Raw genomic sequence first — 27625 nt, 5'->3', positions numbered from 1 at the left:
GGCCGAGAAATGGCATTTCCATGTTGCTCAGCAGAGGACACAACGCCTAGGGGACCTGCAGGCCACCCGTCTCGGCTGCTGTCCCGCTCGCTCCCGGGGGGATGCACGCACACCTCTCCCATCCTCGCTGAGTGGGGCAAAAGAGTCCTGCTTCCTTAGCCGTATTTCTTCACAGCCTCTTCCCRAGCCCACAGGCTTTTGGGCTTTCTGAGCACTCGTTTCATGTGCAAGCGAGGGCCGTGGAGGCAGAGCGCTGCCCAGAAAAGGCAGCTTGGTGCTGCAGACCCACACGCTGAAGTCGCAGGGTGTAATTTCGGCACAGGCCCTAGTTGAGACGTGAGCAGATGCTGAAGTGTTTTGCTGAATGGAGGCTATCTTGATTTAAAATYGATTAGCAAATGCTGTGGGACTAATTTCATCTTTTAATAATTCTGTGGGAATTATTCCATTACGTCTTATTCCAGTATGTCCACTCTGGGGAAATTTGGCTACTTTGTAATTTAGCTGGAAAAAAACGTGTTTCAGATGAGAAAAAGTAAGATTTATATGACATTGAAAACAACAGTACTCAACAGGAATGTGAAATTAGATGCATACAACTCTACTGAGTATGAATCTGATTTCTTGCTGTTATTTCTCTAATTTATTTTAAAGAGTAAAATCTGAATCTTTCCTCGCTRTAGGATTTCCTGCGAGATCTCTTCTTGCAGCATAACAAGACAGTTGCTGAGGTAAAGCTGGAAGAATATACTGATACAATGGTAAGAAAAGCTAGTGTCTGTATTCTTCAGCTAATAGCACTGCCTAAAATCTCTCTCAGGACCGAGCCTAGATGTTCAGCGCTGTAGATGTGCTCCTGAAACATGTTTCTTCTCCAGGAGATCACCTGGGCAGCACGTGCCTCTGCTATTTCTTTGCGCTGTACCGGGCATCAGCAATCRACAGCGTTTCAGATCGCTTTGCTTTGAGCCGAGCTGTTTATCAGGAGAACCCAGCCTGACTTTCTGCCAAAGCAAACCGAGCTCTAAACCTGTGGAAAAACACTTGGCGAGGTGCATCCTTCTTCAGGATACGTTCAGCCTCCGCCAGCTCCCTCCCTCCATCCTGGCAAACCCTTTGGTCCCCYGGCACCCAGGTAACCCAGAAAGCGTTGCGGGCTCCCTGCTGCTTCCTCAAAAGGCCGGAAGGATGAAAGCTTGAGGGCTTCAACTCTTCCCCTCCTTTATCGCAGGACAGCTTTTATCCTGCTATCAGCAGCATAATATTTGGTGTAAGTTTATCAACAGTCAYCTGGGTTTCTTACTATACTTACTGTATCTATCCATCTAAAAACAAGGGAAAATAAGAAAAAATAGCTAATTTCTAATGTCTTTATCAAGGGTATCATTTGACTTCCACACAGGGACATCTACCATTGCTATTTTCAACATGATTTTCAAGTGGGATTTTCTAGATTCTAGGTACAAAGTCTGTATTTGTACYTAGAAAACAGCTTTGTAGGCAGGCAAATGAGATGTCCACGTATTCTGCAATACCACGTTACATAGGTACGGTACAACTGTGACTAGAAATGTGACCCTTTAGAGCAAAAGGAAAAGAGTGTATAATTACTGTGGAGTATACATGTTTTCATRCTTACAGGTCAGTGAAGGGAGAGGAAAGTAGGCTACAGAAATTATTTTACAGCTGAAAGACCTTGAAAACAATAAAAAAACCCCCAAAAACTACAGCTAGAACAAAAATCTTCTCAGCAGTGTTTCCAGGTAGCAAATGGATTTTATTCTGCTCCATTAAAGTCTCTTTCCCCAGTGGCTAATCTCTGGTCAAGTGTTGAGGAATAAGCAGTTTAAAGCTTGTAGACATTGGGCAGTTCATTTCACTTGAATTTTCCCTTTCTGGTAATTTCCCCAAAAAGATTTACCATTGCACACACGGTGGTTTCTGCCACCCCAAATACAGCTAGATAACAGCATGGTTGAGAAGAAATGTGGTCTAGTGATTCAGCCCAAGGCTGATGGCCAGGAGATCTGGTTTCTATTCCCATGTTTTTCACAGAATGGCTTTGTGTCCTTGAAAAGGCAGTTTAGCTTCTGTGGTACAGAATAAGATTCGATTTGAGAAGAGGAATGCTTCTTGTATCAGGGAAAATCTATGTTAATGCAAATCTGCTCAGTGAAGACAAAATTTTGCAAAGAGGCAATGCCAAAAGAGTCAGGAATGGTAATGGCTATAAGCAAATGAGAGCTTCGCAGATTTGTTGTTGTTGTTGTTGCCTTGTGATACTGCACTATAAACTTAAGAGCAACCGGATTCCTGGAGTTAAGGTAGGATGTGCAATTACAATGCCTCTGCTTTTCTTCAGCAGTTGCCTCCATGTGTGATCTTACTCTATGATATCTCAGAGTAAATGGAAGATCTGAGTACTGTACATCATGGAAAATAAAGAGCATCTGTACAGATTTCATCTGCATAGTAGCAGATATGCAGTAGTTTTACTAACTGAACRCAGGGGAGAGTGTCCAAGTTGTAGTGCAAAGTTACAAGGAGAGAACAAAGACTCAGTTTTACATTTGAAGTGTGGTATTAAAAGTACACTAACAGAGTAGGGAGCCACAGAAGTGCAGAGTCCTGACATTGCTCTTTGCCAACATGACCACTGCTAGGGAAAAAAGGGGTATTAGTGCCTGACTGACTTTGCTCTAATTCAGCACTTTATTTATGTTTAATTCCTGAGTCTTTCACAGACTTTCTCTTCTTTTACAATCTGCAGCACCGACTCCTTTACAGTAGAGCAGAAATATATTTTTTTCCTTTCCCATATGCTCTTATTCCCATTCTTTTCTCTGTTTGGAGTGCAAGGTCTGGACCACACCTGCTTCTGCCACGTGCAGCTACAGGGTCTCTCGCAGTAGCCCACATCTGCCTGGGCTTTCAAGTGTCACTGTAGTAATACTTGGATGGAAATAAGCTGTGTGGCAGGCAGCTGTAAAACCATCCATCTCCGTAGGAATTTTACTCTTCTCTCTTCTGTATGCTCTGCAGCCAGCTGCACGCATCCTCAGCAGCTGCTAATATACTGAGTGGACCTTAGGGCTTTCTGGAGATGTGGATAAAGGTGAAAAGATAGCAAGTATCATTTTAAAGAAGATAGCCTAGGCATAGAAAAAAGCATCTTCTGATTCTGTGGTGAGTATTTGCAACTTTAGCTGATGAGAGGCATGAGCAGATAGGATGTTACATGGACCAGGGAAYGCAAACTACTTGCAAACAGCTTCCGCTTTGATGAATGATCATATGGGACGTGAGAAGAAATTGGGAAGGGGGAGAAAGTATATCTTTTGCAAGAGTCACTTCTGCTTGTTTTTCTTTGAGGAGCCAGAAACGGCCCCAGTTCCTCAACAAAAGAAGACAGACGCTCTCCTCTCTTCGGTCTAGGCCCAATATAGCACAGCAAGTGACGGGCCTGAGGAGATAGCAAGGAAGAAGGGACAGAAGTAAAGAAGCCAGGAGTAATGATAATGCACACATCAAGGCTCACTAATGTCAGGGATGACTCTTCGCTGACTTGACTGGATTTTGGATCCAGCTACAAGTCTTGTTTCCAAATCTATGGTTTGGGCTCTTCAGACTTTCCAGAATCATACACATTTGCAAATGCACCTCTGTATAGGGGTGTGCATATATGTATACGTATTTATACATACATATCGCATACACTCTCTCTCACACATACTTATATCTATAAAAATAGAAATATAAATATATTTATACATATAAATATATATGCTATATTTATGCATGTATAAAAATATATACATATGTACTTTCAATATATGAAATACAACCATCACTTCCTCCTCTTTAGCCATTTCAAATATCACAGACGTGAAACTAGAGTATCTGGGAGAGTGCTCTGCTTCACCATTACTTGAAGCCCTTTCCCATTTTTGATATGTTTATATTGGTTTCACAGGAAAGGAACATCACTTTATCAGGTTGCTTTGAAGCAGTTTGTTAACAGAATATTCTGTTTCTTAGTGACCTTGACATCCTTCCTTCAAAGAATACTGATTTAGATCAGGGACACGATGAACAAATGATGAACCCCTGGGAAGAAAATAGGTAGTGAATTTATTAGTATTGTGTCTCACGCGTCTACTAAATCAAGTCTTTAGGAGCACTGAAGCCACTGGGGATAGTCATGAAAGAACATCTGAATTTTCAGGACTCTTCATGAGGGAATTAAAGCAGCAATTCTGTGCTGCAGAAGTCCCTCTTAGTTGGCAGTGGTCTTGTTAGTTTTTGTGCCCATGTATACAAACRTTTGCATTAATAGTCATTAAATGTGTATTAATATTTATTTATGCAAACACAATTGCATAAGAAGAGGTATAGTCATTTGCAGTTCTGAAAGCTAGAAAATGGTTTGTGAGTTTGTCTTTTCTGCACGGGTATAGACCGAGAGCCATTGACTGTGGTTTGAACCAAAGCCCTCCCTTGCTGTGAGCTGCTCCTAGCGATGGGACCGTGTCACAGGGGTGCTGCAGGTTGCTTTGGGGGACAGGGCAGGCATTGCTGAAAACGGAGGGGTTTAATGACATGGTGGGAATATTCTGCCTTCCTTAAGTAACACAACATGGACAAATGAAAACTTGTACAGTTACTGCGTCATCATGAGGAGGAGGATGACAGCAGAACTACTAACCTCTCTCATTCTCCCTCCAGCTCCCAAGGTAAAGCTGTCATTGGGCTTCTGGCTCTTGGTGAAGCTTCAGCCCATGGATACCAAAATCATGAGTTTGCCAACATTTTCTCACGAGTAACAGCTTCCACATACGTGCACACATACAGCCACGTACTTAAGGAGAATATTGTAAAAGCCTAAATATGAACCAGACTTAAAACATAATTTCTGATGAATTTTCTCCCCAAAATTCTCACTCAGATTTTTGCACGTTGGCATATACTATTACCTTGTTCATAGAAACATTGATAATTCACAGCTTCCCAGATAGTTGAATGCCACTTCTAGCCTGTAGTCCCAATGTCTGYAAGACACACTTAGGGAAAGCTCATGAAAGAGCTGAATTCCAGCAAATCAAACTGTATACATTGCTGAAGTAGTCACACACAAAACACTGACATTCACTTTTTGCATGGCCTTCTGTTGATAATATCAAACGCAACATAGAAGTGTTCTTTAACTTAAGCATTATTATATTTTAGAAAAACGTAAGAAAAAAATACTCTCTATGCCTTCCACAAACTAAAATTCTAGGAAGGCAATAATGTTAGCTCAGTGACTAATAATTCAGTAAACATTAATCACAAACAACAGCATTTGAAAATTAGTAGATGGAGATGACTGAGAATAAAGTCTTTGCTCCAGAGAGATCAATGACAGAAATCCTACCAACCGTAACGATGTCAYGATTTTACCATGTGTGTCTGCACACAGCTGTTCCCTTGAGGGCCAAGTTACATGTATCAAGCCCTGGCTGCCTTCACCCACGAGCTTCCAGAGCTTCCAGCTAAGTGAGGGCTCTTAGTCTGTTCAGTGCAAGGGAAAATAKGTTCCCTGGGCACCTGGAAGATGGTCTGTGTCCGTGAATGTGATTTGTGGACTACCTTTATTTTGCATTGCATGGATCATTGGTGCTCTTGCAGTGGCTGGTTGTCTCCTCTGTGAGGGCAATGCTAGCAGCTTGGGGTGGTCAATTCTTTGGCTGTGAAAGTATATCTGCCTGGGCTTTTTGCCAATGCCTGTATTCTTATGTAGGGAAAAAGCATAGAAAATCCAGGTTAGTCCTCTTCTGTCACAGACATCCTTTGTGGCTTTGAACCAGTTGTCTAATATCTGTGCAGTTTTCTTCTATTTCTTTACTAAGAGCATTTAGCCAATTAATATCTCACTGTCCAAGCTTGCCTACCCATTAATGAAGTTTTTTATGACCACCAAAGCAATAGTGCAATGGAAGGATAAATATTTATTTTACAGTGACTAGAGCCTGAACCAAGCATATATCATAASAGGCTATGATCAAAATTGCCAAAGTCGAAGAAATACCGGAGGAGTGGAGCACAGCATAAAAGACTGGGGGGCTTAACGCTGTTGCTCTTGTTCATCCCTTCTGGTAGCGGTCCACGCTGGCTGCCTTCCTGGGAGGCTCCATTAGGTTGTACTGACCCAAGAGACCATGTCTCTAGCTGCGCGTGGGTGCTCTAACCATCACAGCCCCTAATCCCTAATCYCTAGGGTGCCCCAGGGCCCCCCATGGTTTTGGGCCAGTGTAATTCCCTTCACTGCTGAATGGCAGCTTTGTGGAGTGTTACAAAGAAAGGGCCTTCACTCTGATGATGAACAAACTGGAGGTAAATCTAGACTTAATCTCAATGATGTTGTTGCCATCCAGTATCGCTATTGACATAAGACAGTGGAAAGCAGAAAATTACATTTGAGCCCAAGCTTTTTTAAAGATAAACCAAAAGAGCTTAGGTACCTGCAGGCTTCTGAAAATCCCAGCAAATAGCCCCATGGTCTTTTAGGAGCAAAAACACTCTTAGAAATTTTTCTCTAAACTTAGATTACACAGGAGATCAGCTGGGGCAAAGAATGAGGATTTTGTCCCTCGGGCAACCTGCTGGCTGCAGGGTCCTTCTTGTCTTCTGCAATAGCCTTCGAGTTTCTGCCCTGTCCTCATGAAACAAGCCAGGCGCACTCCCCTGGCCTGTGCCCATGTCCATCTTTATGTCCTCTCAGTAGCTTTTGAACTCATTAGCCAATTTGAGTTATATCTCACAGGTGTATAGTTGTTTTAGAGGTACTGAACTTCCATACAAATGTTGAGAGACTCAATGTGAGACAGATAAAGAAGAGACTTTTTTTTCGCATCCCATCTGRGGGAGAAACTCTTCTTTACACATCAGAGAACCCAGACAGAAAGACCTTAAAAGACTGGCACTAGTAATTCCACCAATTACAGGGYTTTTTTGGGTTGTTTACATCTCTCCTAACCTCTCTTACAGAAAATAATTCAGGTTTCTAACCTGAGATTRCTCTTCAAAGCATACTTCTGTTTGTCACATTTCTGCATTTCTGCAGCCTTCTTCACAATGCCTCACTGAGAAATCAGAGAAATTTTCACCGTTGAACTCAAAGGCAGTTTTGATTTTGCATTAACAAAGCAAGATGTAACAACTTTTGTTTTGCCAACCCAGCTCTCGCTTATGCTCTGTCTGCCTCAGAGCGCATAGACCGAATTCAAACAAACAGAACTATGACTTCCCTGGTGTGTTGCCATTAAAATGTCAGTGAATTAATTTGTGCAAACACTTTAAAACATCGGGTAGCYTGACAGTAAAATAAATGCATCGTTTTATAACACATAGTGCCGGATATGGCAAAGCTTTTAATAAAATTGAGTGCTATTTAATCATGCCAGACCTTATCATTAACCACATTGAAATGTTTCATACAAGCCTGGCAGCATAAATATACCTCTCAGGTTTGCAAACTGAAAGTCCACCAAGTTTAACATATCAAGAAGGTGAGTAAAGGTATAAGTTTAGATTAGAAACAAGCTCATAATAGTTTAAAATATCTACTTATTGCTCATACGAGCTGTCCTTCATAGGTGAGTACCTCTGTCATTCTTTGTGTACAGATATACACAATTATCAGCTCAGCTCAAACACCTGCATCCTTGAAATCTGAAAGTTTAATTAATAACATTACCCCATGCTTTTCCTGAGTAACTCATCCTAARGCTGCCATATAGGGTGTATGCATGAGCTACAGTTGTTCAGATAATGGGTTTAGGTCTAGCTTGTTAGCTGTGGCACCTGAACTAATGCAGTGAACATTATTTCATCTTCACTATGTTTTCCATCTTTCATGTGAAATTCATTATTTAAGAATTAGCTCAGCCTAGCTCTTCCAGCAAAACTTTCTTTTTTCCTTGTTGACCAGTGAAGGGAAGCAAAATATTAAACCCTTTGGAAGATTTTGTTGAGGATACTTGTTGCAGAAAAAAGCAAAAGAGATTCGAAAAAGCAAAGACTCTCTCTTCATGTTGCAAAAGCAGACCCAAATGAAACAGGTCAGAGAGGGGAGCTGGTTAGATATAAGTAGGCATGGTACACCGCAGAAAGTTAAATGCAAAGTTTAAAGAGTACAACTGAAGTGAATCGCTTGGGGACATTGCTTTTCAYTAAGTGTTATGCTAAGGAATGTATTGCCTCTGCTGTTAAACTTGTTGTGATAGAGTTTGCATCTCTGTCAGAAAATTGTAAAGGGTCCAGAAATAGATCATAGTGCTAAAGTTGAAAACTGCTGGCTCAGAAGATTGATAAGGAAACAAAAAGGTTTTCACATCTAAACCATTACCTCTAACCTTAACATGTTATACCCGCAATGCAGAGGAGATGCTGGKTGGGCAAGATATTTGCATAGATATGTTAGGGTGCTTGTTTATTTTATAGAAAAGAAGATGAGACTTGAGGAGATGTTTGACCAAAAAAGAAGCTCATGGCTTGTCTTAGACTGGCCTCTGTGAAATGCAAAAACATGTGTACGTCTGCTTCTTGAGCTGGGGACTGTCTGTCCCAGCCCCTTTTGCTGCCATCGTAGTCAACATTTATAGGTGCTCATTAGTGAGCTTGCAGAGAGGTCAGGACCTGCTGATTGCAGAGCTGAGCTTCCCCCTGAAGATCTATGTATTTGCCCTCCTGAGACACCACAGAGAGAATAACATATCATCTGTTTAAATCTAAAGTTCCTGGGTTGAAACACAGGCTTTTAGTCTCAAGAGAGCACTTCTGAGGCACACAGAAAATGGTAGAAAATAAAAAATATCTGCAGGAACTTAGAAATGCGTAGGAGAATCTTGATGAAGTTAAACAAGTGCTRAAGGCAGTAATTTTTAGCATGCTTTGATAAGGACTTTATATCTTTACACGAAGAAAAGATTAGGCCAGTGCCTCCAGCAAACTCTTCCCTATCTCACACAGGCAGAATTCATTCCAGCTGCATCAGGAAAGTGCTTAGCCCAGTGCTTTTTAGAAAATGCTGTATTCCCCCACCATATGTGGTGCTCTGCTTTATGGCAATTATTTCTTTTTGATCTGTGAATACCGTATGGGTAACTCCTGCTTCTTTATGSTCTAAAATAAGGGATTTGGAGAAACATTTTAAAAACCATCAAGGTTGCTACAGAGCCTAGGAATTATAGTATTCCTACCACCCAACTTTGGGGCTCTTTCTTTGCCAGCTAACAGGGGCTGGTCCCCATACACACCCTTTGTGGAGCGTGTTTCAGAGTAGGAGCTAAAGTCAGATGTTGCAAAACAACCTGTGGCGGAACCTCTCTCTGTGCAAGCAGGCTAGCATGGACATCTCCTGCTCTACACCTACACCCATGTGCGGTGAGTGAGACCAGGGAAATGGCCCTGTGCTGCAGTGGAATAACTGAAGGGGCAGAAGGCAGGGCAGAAAAAGGTAGCTAAGCTGGCTCCTTCAAATAGGGAAGAAAGTAGGAAAGRGGGAAGGCAGACGCAGAAATGTTACTTCTGTTATTTATCAGCTCTGTGTGGAGCACACACTCAGCAGAGGCTGGTGAAACAGGAATGTGGCTTCCCCAGAGCCACTGAATATCCCCATCACTTCATGATTTAGTGATTCATGGAAGATTAAGATACATCCCATTTCTGAGTATTTGACAAGGAATGGCAGCCCATCTTAGTGAAATATTAATCCGTCTATGTAGAATATTATTTTTCCCCCATTAAAATTAGGACAACATTCTTTCTCCAACGATGAGCCAAGGATGAGGCCAGTGCTCACTTCCTTTCTCCCTCCGAGGGACGGGAGTGGTGCCAGGCCAGGATTTTGGCCCTGGGTGGCTGGCCAGGCTGCGGTCTGGGGCTGAGGGAAGGAGGMGTGAGGGGCCAGGGCTGCCTTCTCCGCTGTGATCCCGCCGCCCCCTTGCCCTACTGGGGCCAGCCCTGAGGACCACCTCGACTTCCCCAGGCTGGGGCTGAGGTTTCATCCTGTCTTCCCAGTCTCCCTGGTCCCCTTACGGTGGCGAAGACAAATGCACCTCAGCTGGCTTATGAGCACATTCTCCTCGCTCCGTGCTTCAAGGTTACTCTCTTGCCACAACTCTGTCTCCTTGATTTTTTTAGATGAAAATCTTTGATAAAAACAAAGATGGACGGCTGGACCTGAATGACCTGGCAAGGTAGGCTTTAATGATATTGAGACGGTTTTTCAGCTTGCAACTGCAGATCCAGGCAAGATGATAATTTACAGTAATAACATATCTGCCTGTGGAGATACGCATTTGAACCCTACCTCATTTCAAATTAAACCAGGTTACTCTGATGTGGGTATGCTGGACCTTTTCCAGGATGGTCCCTACAGCAATGGTTTGTGCGTGCCTGGAGGACAGGATGCAGGTGAATGACACCAGGGACTCAGTCATGTGCCTCTGCCTCTTTTCTGTCCTTCATCCCTCCGAGGCATGTGTACWTGCACACAAATGTATGTGAAATGCCTGGATGGGTCTTGAAAAGTACARGTAGAGCCTTCCAAAAATACCAAGCTTGCTGTTGCATTTAGCTTTTAAATATGGTTCCCCCGCTGCTCCCTTACCCCGTGCCAGATGAGGCTCCCCTCTGCTCCGAACATGTTTCTCACTCCCAAGCCCCGTGGCGTGCAGATGCTGTTTGGCACATTTGGCGTTGCAGGCTCAGAGGCGGCTCAGGGTTAGCAGAGCAGCTGGAAAGATAAAAGCTTTTATCAGTGCTGCAAGGGGCTTTGGACAGAGGAGGGGGGAAGGAGAGGAATTTGTCCAGTCCCAGTGCTTAGGCCAGGMTTACTTTGTCCTTTACTTTTACAACCACCAATTCCTCCTCCAAAAGATAGTGATAAATTGCTATTTACTTTAATATAGCACAGCAATCCAGTTACAGAAGAATAATTGTCTGGTAGCTCTTGCTTCAAAGGCCAACAGCCTCCTTTGCACTGGCCCATCAGAAATACTCTATGAGRAGCAAGAGCACTTAGAAAGGTGTTTTCAGTGAAGCAAAGAACGCCTGCAATTCCCCCATCAGACAGAGAGGGGGGCATACATTCACGTAACAGACCTCTATAAATAACCCTTCTGATGATTTTCTTTTTAAAAGAACTATAATCAAAAATATCTCTGCTTTATGAACCCGAATAGTTCAGAACAGTTTGCATGTAGATGATAAAGTGAACAGATCATAATTTATATCTCCTYGCTCAGGATTCTGGCACTCCAGGAAAATTTCCTTCTTCAATTTAAAATGGATGTAAGTAGCAGTATTTTTTCAAGCATTCATCATGTGTTTCTCAGCTAAGATAACTTGCACTCAAACTTGAATCTGTTCTTTCCTTTTTCATTTCCTTGTCCTCTCTGCGTGCAGGCTTGCAGCACAGAAGAACGGAGGAGAGATTTTGAGAAAATCTTTGCACACTACGATGTTGTGAGTCCCAGAGGCTATTCTCTTGCGTTCTTTAGATTTTATAGACTAAATGTCCACTGCTAAAACTTCTTCATCCCTATGAGTGTTTTAGCTGTTGCTCTGGAGTTGTAGCTATGCTGGAGCCCACAGGCCAGAGCGCTCCAGGCGTGAGGCTGTGGCATGAGGTGGGGGGACAGAAGTGAGAAAYGGTCAGGGACCTCATTGAAAAGGACCTAGTTTCACTTTTTCCGTCCCCACGGGCAGAGCTACGGCGTTCAGGAGAAGCAAGGCTTGTAGAGGAAATGGAGACTTTAGTTCTATCAGTCTCTGGCAGTTTGGGACCTACACCACCTCAGAAAATAATACTCCTTCTAGGACTGAAATTATAGTTATTTAGGGAGTCTGGCCCAGGCATTGGTTTGGGAAGAAGGAAGCGAACTTGGCACCAGAGCCCAGTGACAGGATAGACCCGCTGACTAGTAAACATTGTTGTGTTTTTCACTTACTGAAGGATTTTGATGTTTCTTCTGTCTTTCAGAGTAAGACAGGAGCGCTTGAAGGCCCAGAAGTGGATGGGTTTGTCAAAGATATGATGGAACTGGTCAAGGTAGCTTCATGGTCCTTTGCATATATTAGTACTGTATTTTTCAGAGAGGAAGCTTTTGTTTTGCTTAAGTTAYGTAAACAGAGAGGCTAATGAGAATGTAGAGTCAAATTTCATTTTGATCAGAGGCAGAAATTAATGTCAGAACACTGTACCATTCTGTCACACATACTAAAGGCCATTTGCCCATATCGCCAAAGTTTTGCCTGACAAATGAATACCTCTTTACTAAGCGACTGTATTTAAGAAAGGCCCATGCTAGCTCTTATTCTAAATTAGGCAGACATTACAGTGTCACAAACACTTAATGAAAATTTCGTCTTTGCCTACTCTATCCACACACGTACACACATTGTTTTCTTTAGCGAAATTAGTATTTAGACTGAAAGAGTTGAAGGGTGTTGAGTAAGCTTAAAGAGAAATCAGGATGAACGATAGGTGCCTCTGCTTTCTCCCATCACTTCCCTCCTGAGTATAACGAYGTGTAATGCTGGTAGGAGCTGAGTGTCCTCTGCTCCCACTGACAGCAGTGCAGACCAAAGGTTCCCAGCACATCACCAAACACGGTCAAAACTTCAGGAAAGTCAAATGTGCGATCATTAATGGCTGTGATTTTACAAGGCTATGAACTTGATTTTAGATATAGATATTTCACAGCATACCTTGGAAAGCAGGAGCCAGATGACTGAAACCCCAGCATCGGTCTCCAGAGAGATGGCTCTGCTACCAAAACWCTYTGGCTTTGAGYGAATCATTTCTCCTCATAACCTTGCCTTCAAACTGGAGATCTTTCCTGCCTCACAGCTGTTCATAGAGGACAAGGCAATTCACATTGGAATGTGGTAACCGTAGTACAGAGGCTTATATACGTATATAAACAATTGCTATTATTAAACTTTGCCTCTTCAATGACTTAGCTAATGTGACTATGTCAGCGTGGGTCAGTCACTAGAAGTTGTTTTTTCCTCCCTTTTCACTAAGGTTATGATCCTTACCACACTTGCTGACTTCAAGGTTTGTTAGCTCATCATAGGGCTACACTTGAAAATTACTTGGTATCTTCCACCAATCCATAATATCATGCCCTGTGTGTGACTTGAGCTTCTTACAGAAGCAGAATCCATCTGCCTTGGATTACTTCGAGTTTCCAGATGTAGTTCGAGGTATAGCTTTTGAWCCAAATAGTCTGGTCTTTGGCTCTCTGAGCGTGAGCTATTGCCTTTCCATACAACGGTACCCAGTGTGGTGCCACCTATGCTCCCGAGTCTATTTAGCTGTGGCTCAATCCAGCGTGTTCCCTAAGCCTGTCAGCACAGTGCTGGGCCCTGGCCAGCAAGCCCTGTGAGGCAGTCGAGCTTTGGTTTCTGAGCAGCCTCCACCAACTGCAGGTCAGCGTTGGGGCGTCTCTCCACACGTTTAAGCCTCATGCATGAGACTCACCCACTTTCTGCATGACAGTAAAAGACTGAGACAAGCTCCGACTAGAAGTTAGGCAAGTTCTGGATCAGTAACAAGGTTTCAAGCCTGAATCTTCAGTACTCCTACAAAGCCTGCTTCTTGTGGTGCCGACTGCCTTTGCCACCTGCAACAGATTATTTTTCTTCCCCACTTCACAGAAACACAGGGCACTTACTTTTGGACCCTGTGTTATCCCCTGAAAGGGATTAGTAATTGGCAAACTCCACTGAGTTTCGGAGGAATGGCTGTAAGCAGTACAGTTGGCCTCTTTCTTCTTCTAGGGAAGCTCTTCTGTAGTATATGATGTCCTTAGAGGAAAAAAGCCATAAGCACTGACAGCATGGCCTACATCAGGGATAAATGAAGAGGGAGCCTAGCACAGGTCTTGCCTATGCCTTGTTTGGCTGCTTCATCTACCTCAGGAGTTCCTTGACATTGGCACTGCAGCATATTCTCCAGCTGTGACTATATATAAAAGCAGGAACTGTTTCACTTACTGGGAATACTCTGGCCTGCTGCTACAATATTCCTGAGAAATGTGAGTTAAAAAAACAAAAAACAAAAAAAACAAAACAAACAAAAAAAAAGGCACGTCTCATCACTCTGGATCTCAGCAAAATCTGATTGCAATTTCCCAGAATAAAGAAGAGGTACTTGAGCAGCCTAATAGAAATTCCTGCCAAATATCTAGGACTTCTGCAAATAGTGGGAAGTATGAAGGCTTCTCCAAGAAAAGCTCTTCAGAATCTTTTATAATGAAAAGTGTTCAGCAGACTAGCTATGGAGGTCACCAGCAGCTTCCCCTACAATCTATACAACAACTTATGTGTTTAACAGAGCTTGTTTTTAGARGAACTGTGCACGTCCGTGGGTTAATAACACAGTTGGGTATAATGGCATCTGGTTTCAGTCTCTGAAAACCTGATGGGTTTTATTCTTGGTTTCCTACCACCTAGCATCTTCACCTTGCCAGCCACTTTTAATTTCTYATTTCCAGCTACAATTGACTATATGCCACCTTTGAACCTCGGATAGGTACAGCCAATAACAATAAAATAAGCTACAGTGTCAGATAATGCCACATAAATATATAATATACTTGTTTTGTAAATTGATCCTGTATGAGAGAGTAATCTTTTCCTGATATACCTATCACACTTGCCAAACTGCCAGGGAAAGCTGTTTTGATGCTGTTAACCATGACAGTGGTTGAACCAAAGTGAAAAGCCAGGTGGCCATACACTGGCTGTGTGTTTATGTATGTGTGGCCACATAACATGCAGGGATGGATGTGAGGAGAGACAGGAAATTGGATTTATGCTCTATGTATGTGTGTGCAAAGAGGAAGTCATACCTTCCCTAAGGGCCTTCAGCCTCATCATCCTCAGGCAGCATGAGCTGCATGTGTGAATTGGTTCTCCTCTTGAAAAAGTTCTCCTCAAGCCTAGTAGTGCAGAGCTCTGCGTCCTCCACACATCCTCCCACAGACTTTCTTGTCATATGGATCAGATATGATGGTCTTGGATAAGGGCAGGAATCGCATTAGATTTTCTTCCAGTTACTTACAGTTCCTTGAGCCTAACCAAACCCATTCAGTTTTTGCAGGGCCATCATCTCTGCATTCCCCACCTTACACGAGTTGCTGTGGGGCCAGGCCATCTGGTAGCTTTAGGATATTTCCTTSTCTCTGTCATTCCCACTGATCAAAAGTGGGAAGCTAGCAAAACTAGCTAKCTAGCAAAGCTAGCAAAATCCAGAGGTGTTTTCTTCCTCAGCAATGGCTCTCTCTCTTCTTTCTCCAGCCCAGCATCAGTGGAGTGGACCTGGATAAATTCCGCCAGATCCTGCTCAACCATTGTGATGTGAATAAGGATGGAAAAATTCAAAAATCTGAACTGGCCTTGTGTCTTGGGCTTAAAATGAACCCGTAGATGTGACTATGCTTGTGGTTGTGCTTCCCTCGTGCGAGCCTGCCGCTCCTCATAGAAGTGTTTCAGTGCTGTGTAACCGTGTGGGAGGTGGGGAACGGGGGCACCTTGCTGCAAGGCTGAAGAGCATCTGTGCAAAGATGCAGCAGAATGAGAAACACGTGGACAGCCTCTCCACTCAGTAACTAGATTTGAGTTGTTCAGTAGATGCTGTTGCTTGTGGGGTTCCTTAACAGGATCTCTAGCCACAAGAATACTAGTTTCCCAAAACAAGGGGATGTCATTCTACTCCTGCCTCCATGAAATACCGTCCTACCAATCTTCTAGAATAGAGGACACGTATTTCCTTAAAAGCGTAACATCAGTGCTCTCAGACTGCAGCTACTAAGTGTTTTTGATGGTTGTGAAGTCATTACCCTGGCAGAAAAAAATATAAGCATTTGTTTGTGCATTTAAAATACTGAATGAATGACAGTGTATTTGTGCAGAAATAAAAATGGCAGTTAAAGAAATACAGTAGGACTGGAGTTAATGTGTTGTGCATGGAAAGCCATCTGCCACAGACTGGTAAATCATACCGGGTAGCCCTTTTATGTAGAATGCATCAAACGGAGCGGGTTATGCGATGTTTATCAAGTGTAGGTTTTCACTATGCCAGGAAATGAAACATGATAGATTCTTCTTATGGGGAAACCATATACAACAGAAACTATCACCTCCAGGACAAAGTCGCAGATAAAGATCATTTCTGGAGAAAACCCTTCTTTTGACTCGTACTGAAGCAATATATAAGGTCTGCATAAATTGCAAGGCTGGAAGAACAGAAGTCTAATCAGAGAGAGGCTCTGAAACACATGCTTAAAAAAAAAAAGAAAAAAGAAAAAAAGAAAGAGTTGGTAAATATTTACAAGTTTTACTGAGCTTGAAACTTCCCATCACTTCCCGGTCATAAGTGTAATCTTGGAGCCTGATGGCAGCAGCAGCATTTGCACCTTGTATTTCCCTGTTCCAAAGGATTCAGCTACATATTCAGAAAGTGCCCCACTTACTTACAATATCATCCTCAACTAATCTGATCTGCATTTTCAAAGAGAAAACTGCTTGTGTTGTTGGCAGAATTTACACACTTTCCAGCATTTATGTCTCTTAAAGATGACAGACACAGATCTGACACTGCAAGTTTCTTGCTGGTAATGTTCTTTGCATAATACACTACAATGCAACACTCCATTTTTACTCTGTTTTATAAATATTAATCAAAAATAACCTCCAGTCAACACAAACAGAGATGGAGATGCTCGTGCTCTGCGCTGAACCAAGGCTTTAAATTCTTTAACTACTTCTTACTCACCCTGGCAGCAACACAAATCGCAACCACAATAACACAGGTTTGGAAAAAACACAAACAAGAAATCAGTCCTTAGCGATAGATCCACAAGCCATCGGAGACGCGCTTTTACTCATGAAAACATGCAGCCTTCGGAGGGAAGAACTGTGTACAGGAGTGCATGAAACACCATTGCCCTGGATAGTTTGCCACAAAATGTCGTAGGGGACATCACCAACCGTCTTTCCATCATACTTTTAATGGGGTTTGGCTTGCCAGTCAAACCAATTGCACTTTTCAGTGTATTCTTTTGTTTTGGGGGTTAGGTTTAGCTCAGTTGGTTAGAGTATGGCGCTAATAACGCGACCAAGGTCGCRGGTTCGATCCTTGTACGGGCCACTTGTTTGAGGGTTGRACTAGAGGATCTCCAGAGGTCCCTTCCAACCTTACAATTCTGATTCTATGATTTTCTCTTCTTTCTGCCTTTATATTGTTCTCATTATTATTTTCTTAATCCATAATTTCTCCAAGTACTGGAGTATATGAGAGAAATTTCTGTACCATGACCTGCAACATATTTCCACTTTTAGGCTTTTTTGTTACTTCCATTTGGTATTTTTCAAAGATAAAGGGTCCGTTCTGTCTTGCCCTTGTTTAAACATCTTGATACCGGTAGAATTATTTCTGCTCTATGAAAGTATACATTCAAGAAAATCCTGCCCTGCCTCGCCAAAAATGTAACTATTAACTTGAAATGAAAAAGTCTTTTAGAGACTATATGCAACCACAGCTCTTTTTACAAGAGTTATATAACACCTCTTTATTAAAACCTTATGCTTTTCACATTCTCTATAGCCAATAATTTTTTCAACAAGCACTAAGCAGTAATGATTTTGGTTTGCTGTTGTCAGAATGTATTTTTTTCTTCTGTATAAATCTGTGGATTTTTTTTAATATTGGGTTCTTATAGGTAAATTTGTGCCACTAGTCTTACTGCATAACTCTAAGTAAGTGAATTTACAGGAATATTTTATAAAATGTTACAAGAAGTAGTTGGCAACATACAYGAAAAGGTTGTATAAGAAACTCAGCAGAGTTCCTTATGAAGAGTTTATTTAGTTCCATGCTCCTATAAACATGTTTTTTGTGTTTGAAAGCTCTTCTGGGGTATTTATGAATTTCATCCTATTATAACAAATTAGGAGCAAAACATTGGCATAAATGAATGCGGGGAAAGAAGAGGTATTTCATCACAAGCTTCAAGTGCCCAATTTCTATTGTAAAACTTATTTTCTTTCAAAGACCTTGAATTGCCATTCTAATAGGGTGTATCARCTCTCTCTTTAAATTGCTCTACGTCTTGACTTCTTGGAGGGCAAAAGTGTTTTTAGCTTTTAGAACACATTTTAGGACACAATTCATAACATTGTGAGGGAAGAAAGGTTATATCTGAAGGGCCTGATGGAAATCTCTTGCCTTGAGGTCAGGGGATCAGCCAGCATCCCGTGGCTCCGGGAGCTCCACCGCTACTTTCAGAAGGGATAGGGATTCATTTTTTATTTAATTACTATGTGTTTAAATACCTAGTCCAAACTGCCAAGTGATGACAGACTAAAAATGCCCCTAGGGGACTGAGCTGGCCTGGGGCTGTGGGGATGACTGGGGAGAGACTAGGCTGGGGAGGAAGGTGAGGATGACATGATGGAGGAAGGCAGGGCAGGAGAACATCATTGCCCCATGGGGACGTTTTGGGGAAGCTGAAGGTCGGGCTGCAATAAAGTGGTTAATGGCATAGTGAAATGCTCTGGAGCCGGGAGGAGGGACCAGGAAAACAGGCACGGCCCTTTCGCACTGGCCATGGGGGAAGAGCCGTGGTACCGCCCGGGACTCCAGCCTCAGCAAACTGCAGCTCCCCTCTAAGCAAGCGAAACGTCCGTAGAGGCAGTGAGATCTGAGCCCGTGTTACAAAGGTCAGCAAGGCAATCTTTAACGAGCCCAGGGCTTATAGCCCGCTAGCTTCTGCAAGTCAATGCTAGCACAGCAGGCAGGCATTTTTAGACTTCCTATGTTGCAGAGATCTTTTTTTTTAATTATTTTCACTTCAATAATGAATGATCTGTGAGACCCTTTAGTGTCAAGTTTGCCTGCAGTAATGCTGGTGATTTCATCCCTTTGAGGGGCTGTAAGTATATAGATAGGTAATACACTTTGATGAAACATAGCTATTTGCCACTTTCCAATTTCTAGAAGTATTTTTACATGAAACATGAATTCCCATACATACAAAGACATGAGATGCTATTTCACATTTGCGTAGTTATACCAAGATATCTGCTATATATTAATTATACAAAAACTTTTTWCCTGTGAAAACAAGAGCATTTACCCACCATGAGGCCTTCACTGMCGTAAATACACTGAAGATATCCAAGTAAGGATATCTTATGTGCCCATTTGATCATGCTGTACTAACAAAATTCTGCTGGAATCACAGTATCTAGGAGCTTACATCTTGGTAAGTAGAAGATGATAGCAAAATGAAATGAATGAAAATGTTTATCAGGATATTTTCCCCTGGTTTTTCTCATATTTTTCCCTAGAAAACTGCAATTAAGTGATTCACAAGTGTCTATTTGTCCATAGTATGCAATTTTGCTGAAATTAAGTTCAAATGTTTTATATCACCATATTTGACAGGTACGTTTTGAAAAGACACTATCGCATACGTAGTGGTCAATATGCACAGTCCCTCCAAAGGCGTCAAGTTAACAGGCTTTTTTTCTCTGCTTGTTTAATTGACAAATTGCTGGATCTGGAAATCAATACATGAATTTCCTCAATGCAAAATTGTTCCCTCACCTTCCTTTTTGCTATGAGTTAATGGAGATCATGCTGTGGCCTCCTGCGGTGCTCTCTGCTCATCTCAGCCCCTCTCATTTGCAGCCCTTGATATGGTTTTGTTTGGGTGACTTGTCATGAAAACTTTGTTTTAGGAGACACTGCTTCTGACAGCTTGAGTTGACTGTGTAGAACTGATACTAATGAAAAAAGAAAATTTATAGGGCTTTTTAGTTCAAATCCATCCTTTGTTTATCTCCACTGGTTTTGGTGGAAATGATGTTATAGAGACGGAGTCTTTTCCCACATCATTTTGAACCTCACAAYGCTGCTTTCTTAGCCCAAGCCATCACCACGGAGATCTGTCTCTGGAGACGCACAATTTCTGGACAAGACTCGCGATCACCAGCGGCTCACGTGCCGTCCTGTCCCTTGGTCTATACACTTTTTTCTAGGCTAGTGACCCCCAGTATGCATGCTCATCTCGTTCCCCTCTCTGCCCACACTACCRTAGTCTCACATCACCGTCCAAAGCTGGAACCAGGTAAGGTGCTAGGAGAGGTCTAACATTTACATTTCACTGGTGCTTTWTTTTCAGATTTCCAGCAAAAGTATTCTCTCCCTTTGTTCTCACAATCTGGCTTTAAATAACATGGGCAAAGCTGCCTGCATGTCTTATGAAAACTGCTTTTTATTCCTGCTGAGAGCTAGGAATTGAACGTAAGCCCAAAAGAAGAGCTCAGAGGATAAGAATCCAACACAATATTTTGCTTAGTCTGCTTTTCAGTTTGTATGGCAAGAAAATAATGCCAATATTAATGAAAATAATTGTGACTGAAGCAGCCAACAGGAATATCCTAGAACCATCTGCCACATTATAATAGTAACCCATCACGAGAAACACCTTAATTACAGCTATTCTCTCTTAAAATGGTTGGGTAACTCTCACATTAATCTGATTTGAAACAGAGAGTTGCTGTTATGTAGTGAAATGTTAAATGGGGCTTTGCTGTGTAATTACATGGGGCAGAGTAACTATAAAAGTCATTTTTGCATGAGGTCTCCACTGCCTGATAATGAAAAGCTCTCATTTTCCGGCTGTTAGCTGCACCTGTATTTTCAGTAATCCCACAGGGAATTAAATGTCATTTTAAGGAACATTTGCGCTTGGGAAAAAGGGTGGGGGGGGGGTGAGGGGAGCGGAATTGCCAGTTACAACCCTTATCAAGGAAACCATTTGCCTAAGGCCAAGAGACATTAACAGGGAGCTTGCAGCAGGTCCCAGAGATAGCAATTGCCGTCTTCCTCTCTTTGCTTTCCACCAGTAACTAATTGCCTATTCTCCCGATTGAGCATTCGCTGGGCACCACCAGTTTTCATCAACCAGCTCTCCTCCCCGCAAGGAGGCCCACGCAACCAGGGCTGGAGATACTGTTCTGCTCAGCCTTTACGTGGCTTTGAGGTATTGCCGCTCGTCTTGGGTTTGTTCCTTCACGTTTGCTGTTCTTTAAAGGGAAGTTGTCTCTATCTTGTCGGAAACTTAGCACGAGCAATGGGAGAAATGTCTCTGCTCAGCAAAATGGTTGACACCACAACGCGCAAAGCACCGTCAAACGYGCTGTAGACAGGAAAGTTTCTCTGCTAATTGCTTGCAGATATGACCATCTTTGGTGCCAGCTGCAACAGCACCAAACCTGTAACCCTWAGGCAGGGGTCTGTTCCCTGCCAAATATAAGCAATGAGCTCACCAGCTGCCAGCTGGTCTCTGCGCCAGCAGTGGCTAGAAGGAAGGAAAAAACAAGACAGAAGTAGGATTTGCTCTTTAAACAAAGAAAAATCTAGCATCCCTTTAAATGATCTGTTTTAGGAAAAAATGAATTCTATTGGATTTGATGGAGTCACCGCAGACCTATTTTGGCCAGTTAAAGCTATTATTATTAGGCAACGTGGCCTGCAGAGCAGGCGTCTGCCCTCGGCTCTGAGCCCTGGTTTGGTCCCCTGCTCTGCCYGGCATCGTGACTCTGCAGCTCCAATGGTTTCGACCTGCTGAGTTTTGCCAGGGGAGGATTTCTGTTGTGGATGATGAGAGCACACAACCACAYGCTGAAGATTAGCTGCCTTGATTTGGAAGCGTACGTTCAAGGGGTATGTTTAAAATGGACATAAAATTTCCGAACAGAGGACAGCTAGAGCTCTCCCTTTTCGTGATGGTGAATCCAGCATGAGAAACGATCACCGTAGAGCTTATCAGGGTAGCACGGAGCTACTGGGGCTGCGTTTTAGGATGGATCCTGTTGTCTTTCCAACTTCCTTCAGCACCAGAAGAACAGTAAYAAAGCTGGGGGAAGGAACTTGAGGCAGCTGCAGGTGGGCAGCACTAATTGAAGAAACTGTCTGCTCTGCCGTGAGATTCATTTTAAAGTGCAAGGGGTTTCTAAGTTAGGCTGTGCAAGTGCTAAAAAACAGCAGCGTCAAGACTCACTCAAATTGAGCAGCCAGATGYCTCTAACACTGAAGGAAGCTGTTATTAGGCTTATGTCTGTTTTACACGAATAAAGAATTGCAATTAAGTTGTCAAAGGGTTTCTTGCAATTGTTAAGGATAGCTTGTTCTTGGGTTTTTGATTTGCTGCAAAGTCTTATGCAAGACATTATTCCCAGTGCCTCGTAAAGAGAGAGATAGAGGAGGCGAGATGTATTTGAACATGCCGTTTGGGCTGCTGTTTGAACAGACTGTTGTCATCTGTCGGTTTGGCTAGCATGTGTCTGACTTTGATGGTGTGGCCAAACACAGTTTTTATTTACCGTGGTTAATTGTTCGGAAATGGGTTCATTTCTCTGGAGGATATAAACAAGGAGCTAGCAGCCTGCTGGGTTTTCTGCGCCRACAGTGGCTAGGATGTGTCTGGAGAAATCTTGTTTTTAGAAAGAGATCTAAGAGGGAGCTGGACTGGAGAGCCTGGATAAAAGCAGTGAGGTGCGGAGGAGAAGGAGCTGACTGCAGTCAGACCAAGAATCAAATGTTTTTCCTTTTTTTTTTTTTTAATTAAAATTCGGGTCCAGATATTGAAAAAAAGAGCCCCCACACACCACTTAGTTTTTGCTTTTCTATGTCAGGCTTCGGTGGACAACTGTGTTGCCAGAGATTGACAGTTGCTGCAAAGCAAGTGCACTATGACYAGTTAGCTTCACCCTCCGGTTAGTGCATCCCAGAAGATGAGGTCCCTGCTCAGCCGAGGGGGTGTTAATTGAAGTGTGCTGCTTCAGCCAGAGTGAGGCATGCAGGCGGCCCRTCGCTGTGGTTTAGGGGAAGAACAGTAACTTCTTCAGACACGCTGACAGGATCATTTGCAAACACGTATACACACATGAAGTTCAGGCTAATCCAGTTTTACGTCTTCGTGCAAGCACAGAGCATGCACACGATGGCTCAGATGATGTGCAGGGCTTGCTAGGATGCTACAGTAAGTTGACTGCCTAAGAACTAATTARTAAGTCAGTTAAAGGCAACTGTTTTCTGTTTGTTGACAAATAAATATGCACAGGAGCATGAGTATGAGTCCTGGACATTTCTTGATCATTAGACTGAGTGATTTGCTTGGGTCTGGGCTATTTAGAATAAGAWTAGAAACAAATCAATAGACACTTTCATTTTTATCGTAAGGCATAAAACRTCAACAAGCCTAAAGCACGGTATATTACAAGGACCTTAAGTGACGGATATAATGACATGATGGTATTTGGAGGCTCATCGCAGAATTTCTTTAACCATCTACTCATAATACAGAGATAGTATTTTGGGGGTAAGGTTTTATTTTTATATCTAAAGAATGGAAGATCCTGTTGGCTTGCCACTACTGACATTCACATAGTTGTTCTAATTTTTAAGAGCTAAAACTTGACTAACTTAAACTCCCCTGTAGGTGTTATTTTTAGGTGCCAGTAACTTACAGCAATTTTTCTGCCTCCTCTCTGCTTGCTTACTGTGAAATTCAGCATATGCTTTCCCTGGCCACCATTTCCACTCTTCTGCTGSTGAGATCCAGAAGTGCTATCACCAACACCAGGCATGCAAAAGTTACGAATCAGGGCACACAAGATCACGCAGCTGTCTTTAAAACCTATGAAATCTCTTTTCCTCTCCCCTTCTTCTCCTTCTTTTCCTTTGCCTTACTTTTCTTTGCCTTTTTAAAGGGACCTGTATGATTTTTTTTCTTACCTGCTTGTTTAGAAGTCCTTAGGCTATACTTCTGCCGCATTCACAAGCTTTGCTCTACAATGTAAAGCTTGAGATCTGCTTATTGCTGTTAAAATTTGTACAGAAAGCTGTGATTCTCTCCTAGTCTCTGTTTCAGTGGCAGGGCTCTAGGGACACGTCCACACATCATGAGCCTGAATGAGAAGAAGTGCCAACACACACTGTATTCATCAGGCTGTCGCCAAACTGCTGCAGAGAGATCAAGTCCAGCTTGTTCATATTGGCCCAAGTCCTACTTAACTTGCTGCTCTATAAGAAACAAAAATGCAGACAGGCAGGTAGAAAGAAGAAAGAAAAGGTAGCAGTAAGCCAACCCAAGGCAGCAGTGTATGCCATGCCATCAGCAAACATGCATTCTCGCTAAATTCACACATTTAGGCACCTCTGTCAACTATCTCTGCAGGACAACTCTATTGGGAGGTGCCTCTTTTTAAACCTCCTGGGGTGATGGTTAAAATCTAACCACGCTTGCATTAGACCTCAAGCTCAATGAAKCAGGAAGATACACTGCTTTTTGGTGAATGTGGATTACAACCAGGAGGGATGGTGTGCTGCTTCATTGTTGATGAGGCTTTTTAACATGTTACTTGTTCTGTGCCGGTGCTCAGCACTGCCCCAGGCTTCTGCTTCGGCTTTCTTGAGCTTTCCAAACATKCTTTCCTCAATTTTCCTTACGTCTTTCTGCTCTGCTTCAGGAGTCTTAAACCACTCTGTGACAACTCCTCTCTCTGAAGGATTTGGAGTTCAGTCATGGGTACTTGTGCTAACTGTTGTTCCTGCTAGCTACAGTTGGCCTACAGTAACATCCCAGAGAATACAGCTTGCTTCAGGAAATAATTTGGAAACAGAACATCATGCCATTTCTGGAAAAGCCAGTTCTGTACAGACTGTTTCACATAGTAAGATATTCTGTGCATATTTCCTCGTATGAAATGCAGCGGATGATTCCTGCCAAGAGCAGCAGCAGTCGAGCAGAGCAGAGGTCGTTTCTAAATGTCACAGAAATATCTCGAATTCATCCATGGCCAACGATGTAAGCCAGCTGACTGATTTACTGGTGCTCCCATTCACCCCTTCAGACTGCACCATCAGTTGCTACAGACGAATTTCACAGGTCAAATTCTGTCCTTATTTCAACCCATGCAAGCCCGTTTGGGTTACTTGAGGAGAAATCCTTGGATCTGTATTTGGCTCCATAAACACAATAGCTTGGACTAGAAACTCCCTTGTTGAGCTTTTCAAAGGCCAGCTAGCAACACAGGCGCAACACTTGGCTCGAAGAGCCCAAAGCTTTTCATGTACGAGGTGAGGCGTACTGCACAGTGATTTCACGTGTGGGTAGAAATGGGTGTGAGAAGAGTGGGGGATTAGTTGGTGATTAGCTGGTGATTAGCTGGTGACAAAGATGTTTCTCAACCTACTGGAAAAATAACAAAAAGAAATGGCTTGTAGTAACATGCTCTGCGTGTCCATATGTGTGTTGTCTTCCACTGGATAATAACATGTAAGCATGTTAAAGTGCAGTGCATGGTCTTCTCCTTCAGGAGTTTGTCTATCCTTTCCCCCCCCTTTTTTTGTTGTTGTTGTTGTTTCTTTTTTTAATAGAAAAGCTAGCCTGGTAAGGAGGGGTCTCTTACCACATGGTTTATTTCTTCTGAGTCTCAGTTAGGACATAGTGACACTCAGCTCCACACATTGGGAGGCTCATCCATCTCTAGATCTGAATCATCACCACAGCTAAACTCCTAACTTTATGTCCACAAAAGAATAATAGGAATCTCTACTTACTTTAACAGACATTGATAGGTCTCTCAATTTCCAGGGCATAAAACACTTCTCACAATAATTGGTAGCAGATAATTTAGGCAATTAAGATACTCATAGATTTTTTTTTCCATGTGTGGGAGTGGATCATTCATGCTATTTATCTCTGCACTTTCCTGGTGATCTCCGATCGGCTTGGTAAAGCACACTGTACATTTCCATTGCCTGCTCCAGATAAGTCTTATCACTGTGCAAAGGGCTTAAGGAATTAATTTGGCCTTCAAGTCTGTCAGGCTTAGATTTCAGTCTGGGAAGAAATGGAAATTTATAAAATATCAAAGCCTTTCCTTTAATGGCCATGTAAGCCTGCTGTAGGCATCCCCCTTAAAAAATAAGTGCACTATAAATTGTAGTACTTCGGTGCAGAGTTTACATTTAATTTCCTCCTGCCAAATTCACCCAACTAATGAAGCTCATCTTGGGTTCATTTGTCCTTGTCTAGTTCAATGGTCCTGTCTGGGACTTCTAGACCTTGCCTCTAAATAAATAATCACGTGTGCAAACATTTTTCTGAAGTATTATTACAGTAAAGGGAGTTCTTTGAAGGAGGGAAAATGGTGATCAGTTATCTTAAATTGCTGCACGTTTTGTTTTGGAGTTAAGGATGCTTAGAACATCTACATTTCCATTCCTTTAGCATTCCTCTGAATTTCAATATAACATACAAATAAAATCATCATAATGCATGGCACTAGTTTTGCAAAATCTATTTGCAAGTTCATCTGGCTTCCTCAAGTCCGTAGTGCAATTTTCCAGTGTGAATTACTTTATAATCTTAAAATTCACTTATCACAAGCAAATGATAAAAGCAGACCTCAGCCAGCCTTAACCATACAAGAAAATAAGCAACTGAGACAAACAGCCAAAGCTCTTCTAAATCTCAGCTGGTAGTCCCGGAAGTATTTTCACTTCCACTTCTTCCTACAATTGTGTATGGGCCAATATTAAGAGGAGCCGCAGCTCTGAGTCGATCCTGTTCTGGTGCTTGCAGGTTCCTTTCTGGTCAGCAGTGGAGCTGCATGCCTTGCGGCCAACTCCGCATCAAGCAAGGCAACTAACGTCCGTCATACGCAGTTCCTCCTCTCTCATCGCTTCCTGTGGGAGCCATTTGATTTCTAGTGTTTCGCTGTGGTGGGATTTTGTAATTGATATAAAGGACTGCCAGAAAAAGCAGTAGAAGTTCACAGGTTAAATTGGCCCTATGAATCCCCGTAACAGATGTGAACCAATTAAAATTAACATTAAATGGAATTAACTTTAAATGGATACATTATATTCGAGGATCAGCTTAAATTAAATGACTCCCCATTTCCTTCCCTTTAGAAGAAATAGAGAACTATTGGTAACGCCATCGCTTAAAGGTCATGCTATTTTTCTCAAGCTTCATTTTTTTATTTCGTGAGGTGCACTGTTTTGCCAGGACTTCTTAAATCACAAATTCCAGCTGCCAAGCAGCATCTGTTTGCGTGTTCAGCCCCAAGCTAYGAATTAGAAAATTGGGTGTGATTGCCTAAGAGCACTCGAGGAAGTGTCTCTTCCACGCACAGAGACAAGATTTTGCAAAGGTATGAAGGGACAACTAGGGAGACGTGTTGGAGACGTAGGGAGACCTGGCCGCCGCAGAAGCTGCCGCTGCACCTTCACCTGTGGGCACCCTGCACAACCTCTCCCCTCCTCCTCCCGGGGGGCTCCCGATCGGCTCTTGCACAGCAGGGAAGGGACCCGCGCTGGGTGTCGTGGCCTTTGCCCGAGGCCGGGAAGCAGCCAGGCGTTGTTAGCTACGGCAGCGGTCGCGCAGGATCGGCCAGTCTGAGGATGCTCAGACACTGCTCGGTGGAACAAAAGTAAAAATCTTCTTTATTCTGCTGCCCASAAATCACAGCTCAATGGTATCCGTCTGAA

General features: G+C 42.7%; 1 protein-coding gene across 1 annotated transcript in view; it reads left to right on the top strand.

Moving 5' to 3' along the window:
- The window catches only part of SCGN (secretagogin, EF-hand calcium binding protein), a 28558-nt gene extending 12569 nt beyond the window's left edge, over positions 1-15989 (top strand). The window contains exons 6-11 of the mRNA XM_085310101.1: positions 684-761; positions 10183-10238; positions 11289-11334; positions 11449-11508; positions 12026-12094; positions 15352-15989. Of these exons, the coding sequence (XP_085166227.1) occupies positions 684-761; positions 10183-10238; positions 11289-11334; positions 11449-11508; positions 12026-12094; positions 15352-15480 (438 nt within the window). The 3' untranslated portion in view covers positions 15481-15989. The remainder of the gene's footprint in view (positions 1-683; positions 762-10182; positions 10239-11288; positions 11335-11448; positions 11509-12025; positions 12095-15351) is intronic.
- The last annotated feature ends 11636 nt before the right edge of the window (positions 15990-27625 follow it).

The sequence above is a fragment of the Rhea americana genome, unplaced genomic scaffold (genome assembly GCF_003343005.1).
Source record: "Rhea americana isolate MKP2758 unplaced genomic scaffold, rheAme1 scaffold_31, whole genome shotgun sequence".
NCBI lineage: Eukaryota > Metazoa > Chordata > Aves > Rheiformes > Rheidae > Rhea > Rhea americana.
The sequence above is the reverse complement of the archived record's forward strand: the minus strand, read 5'-3'. Positions and strand labels throughout refer to the sequence as shown.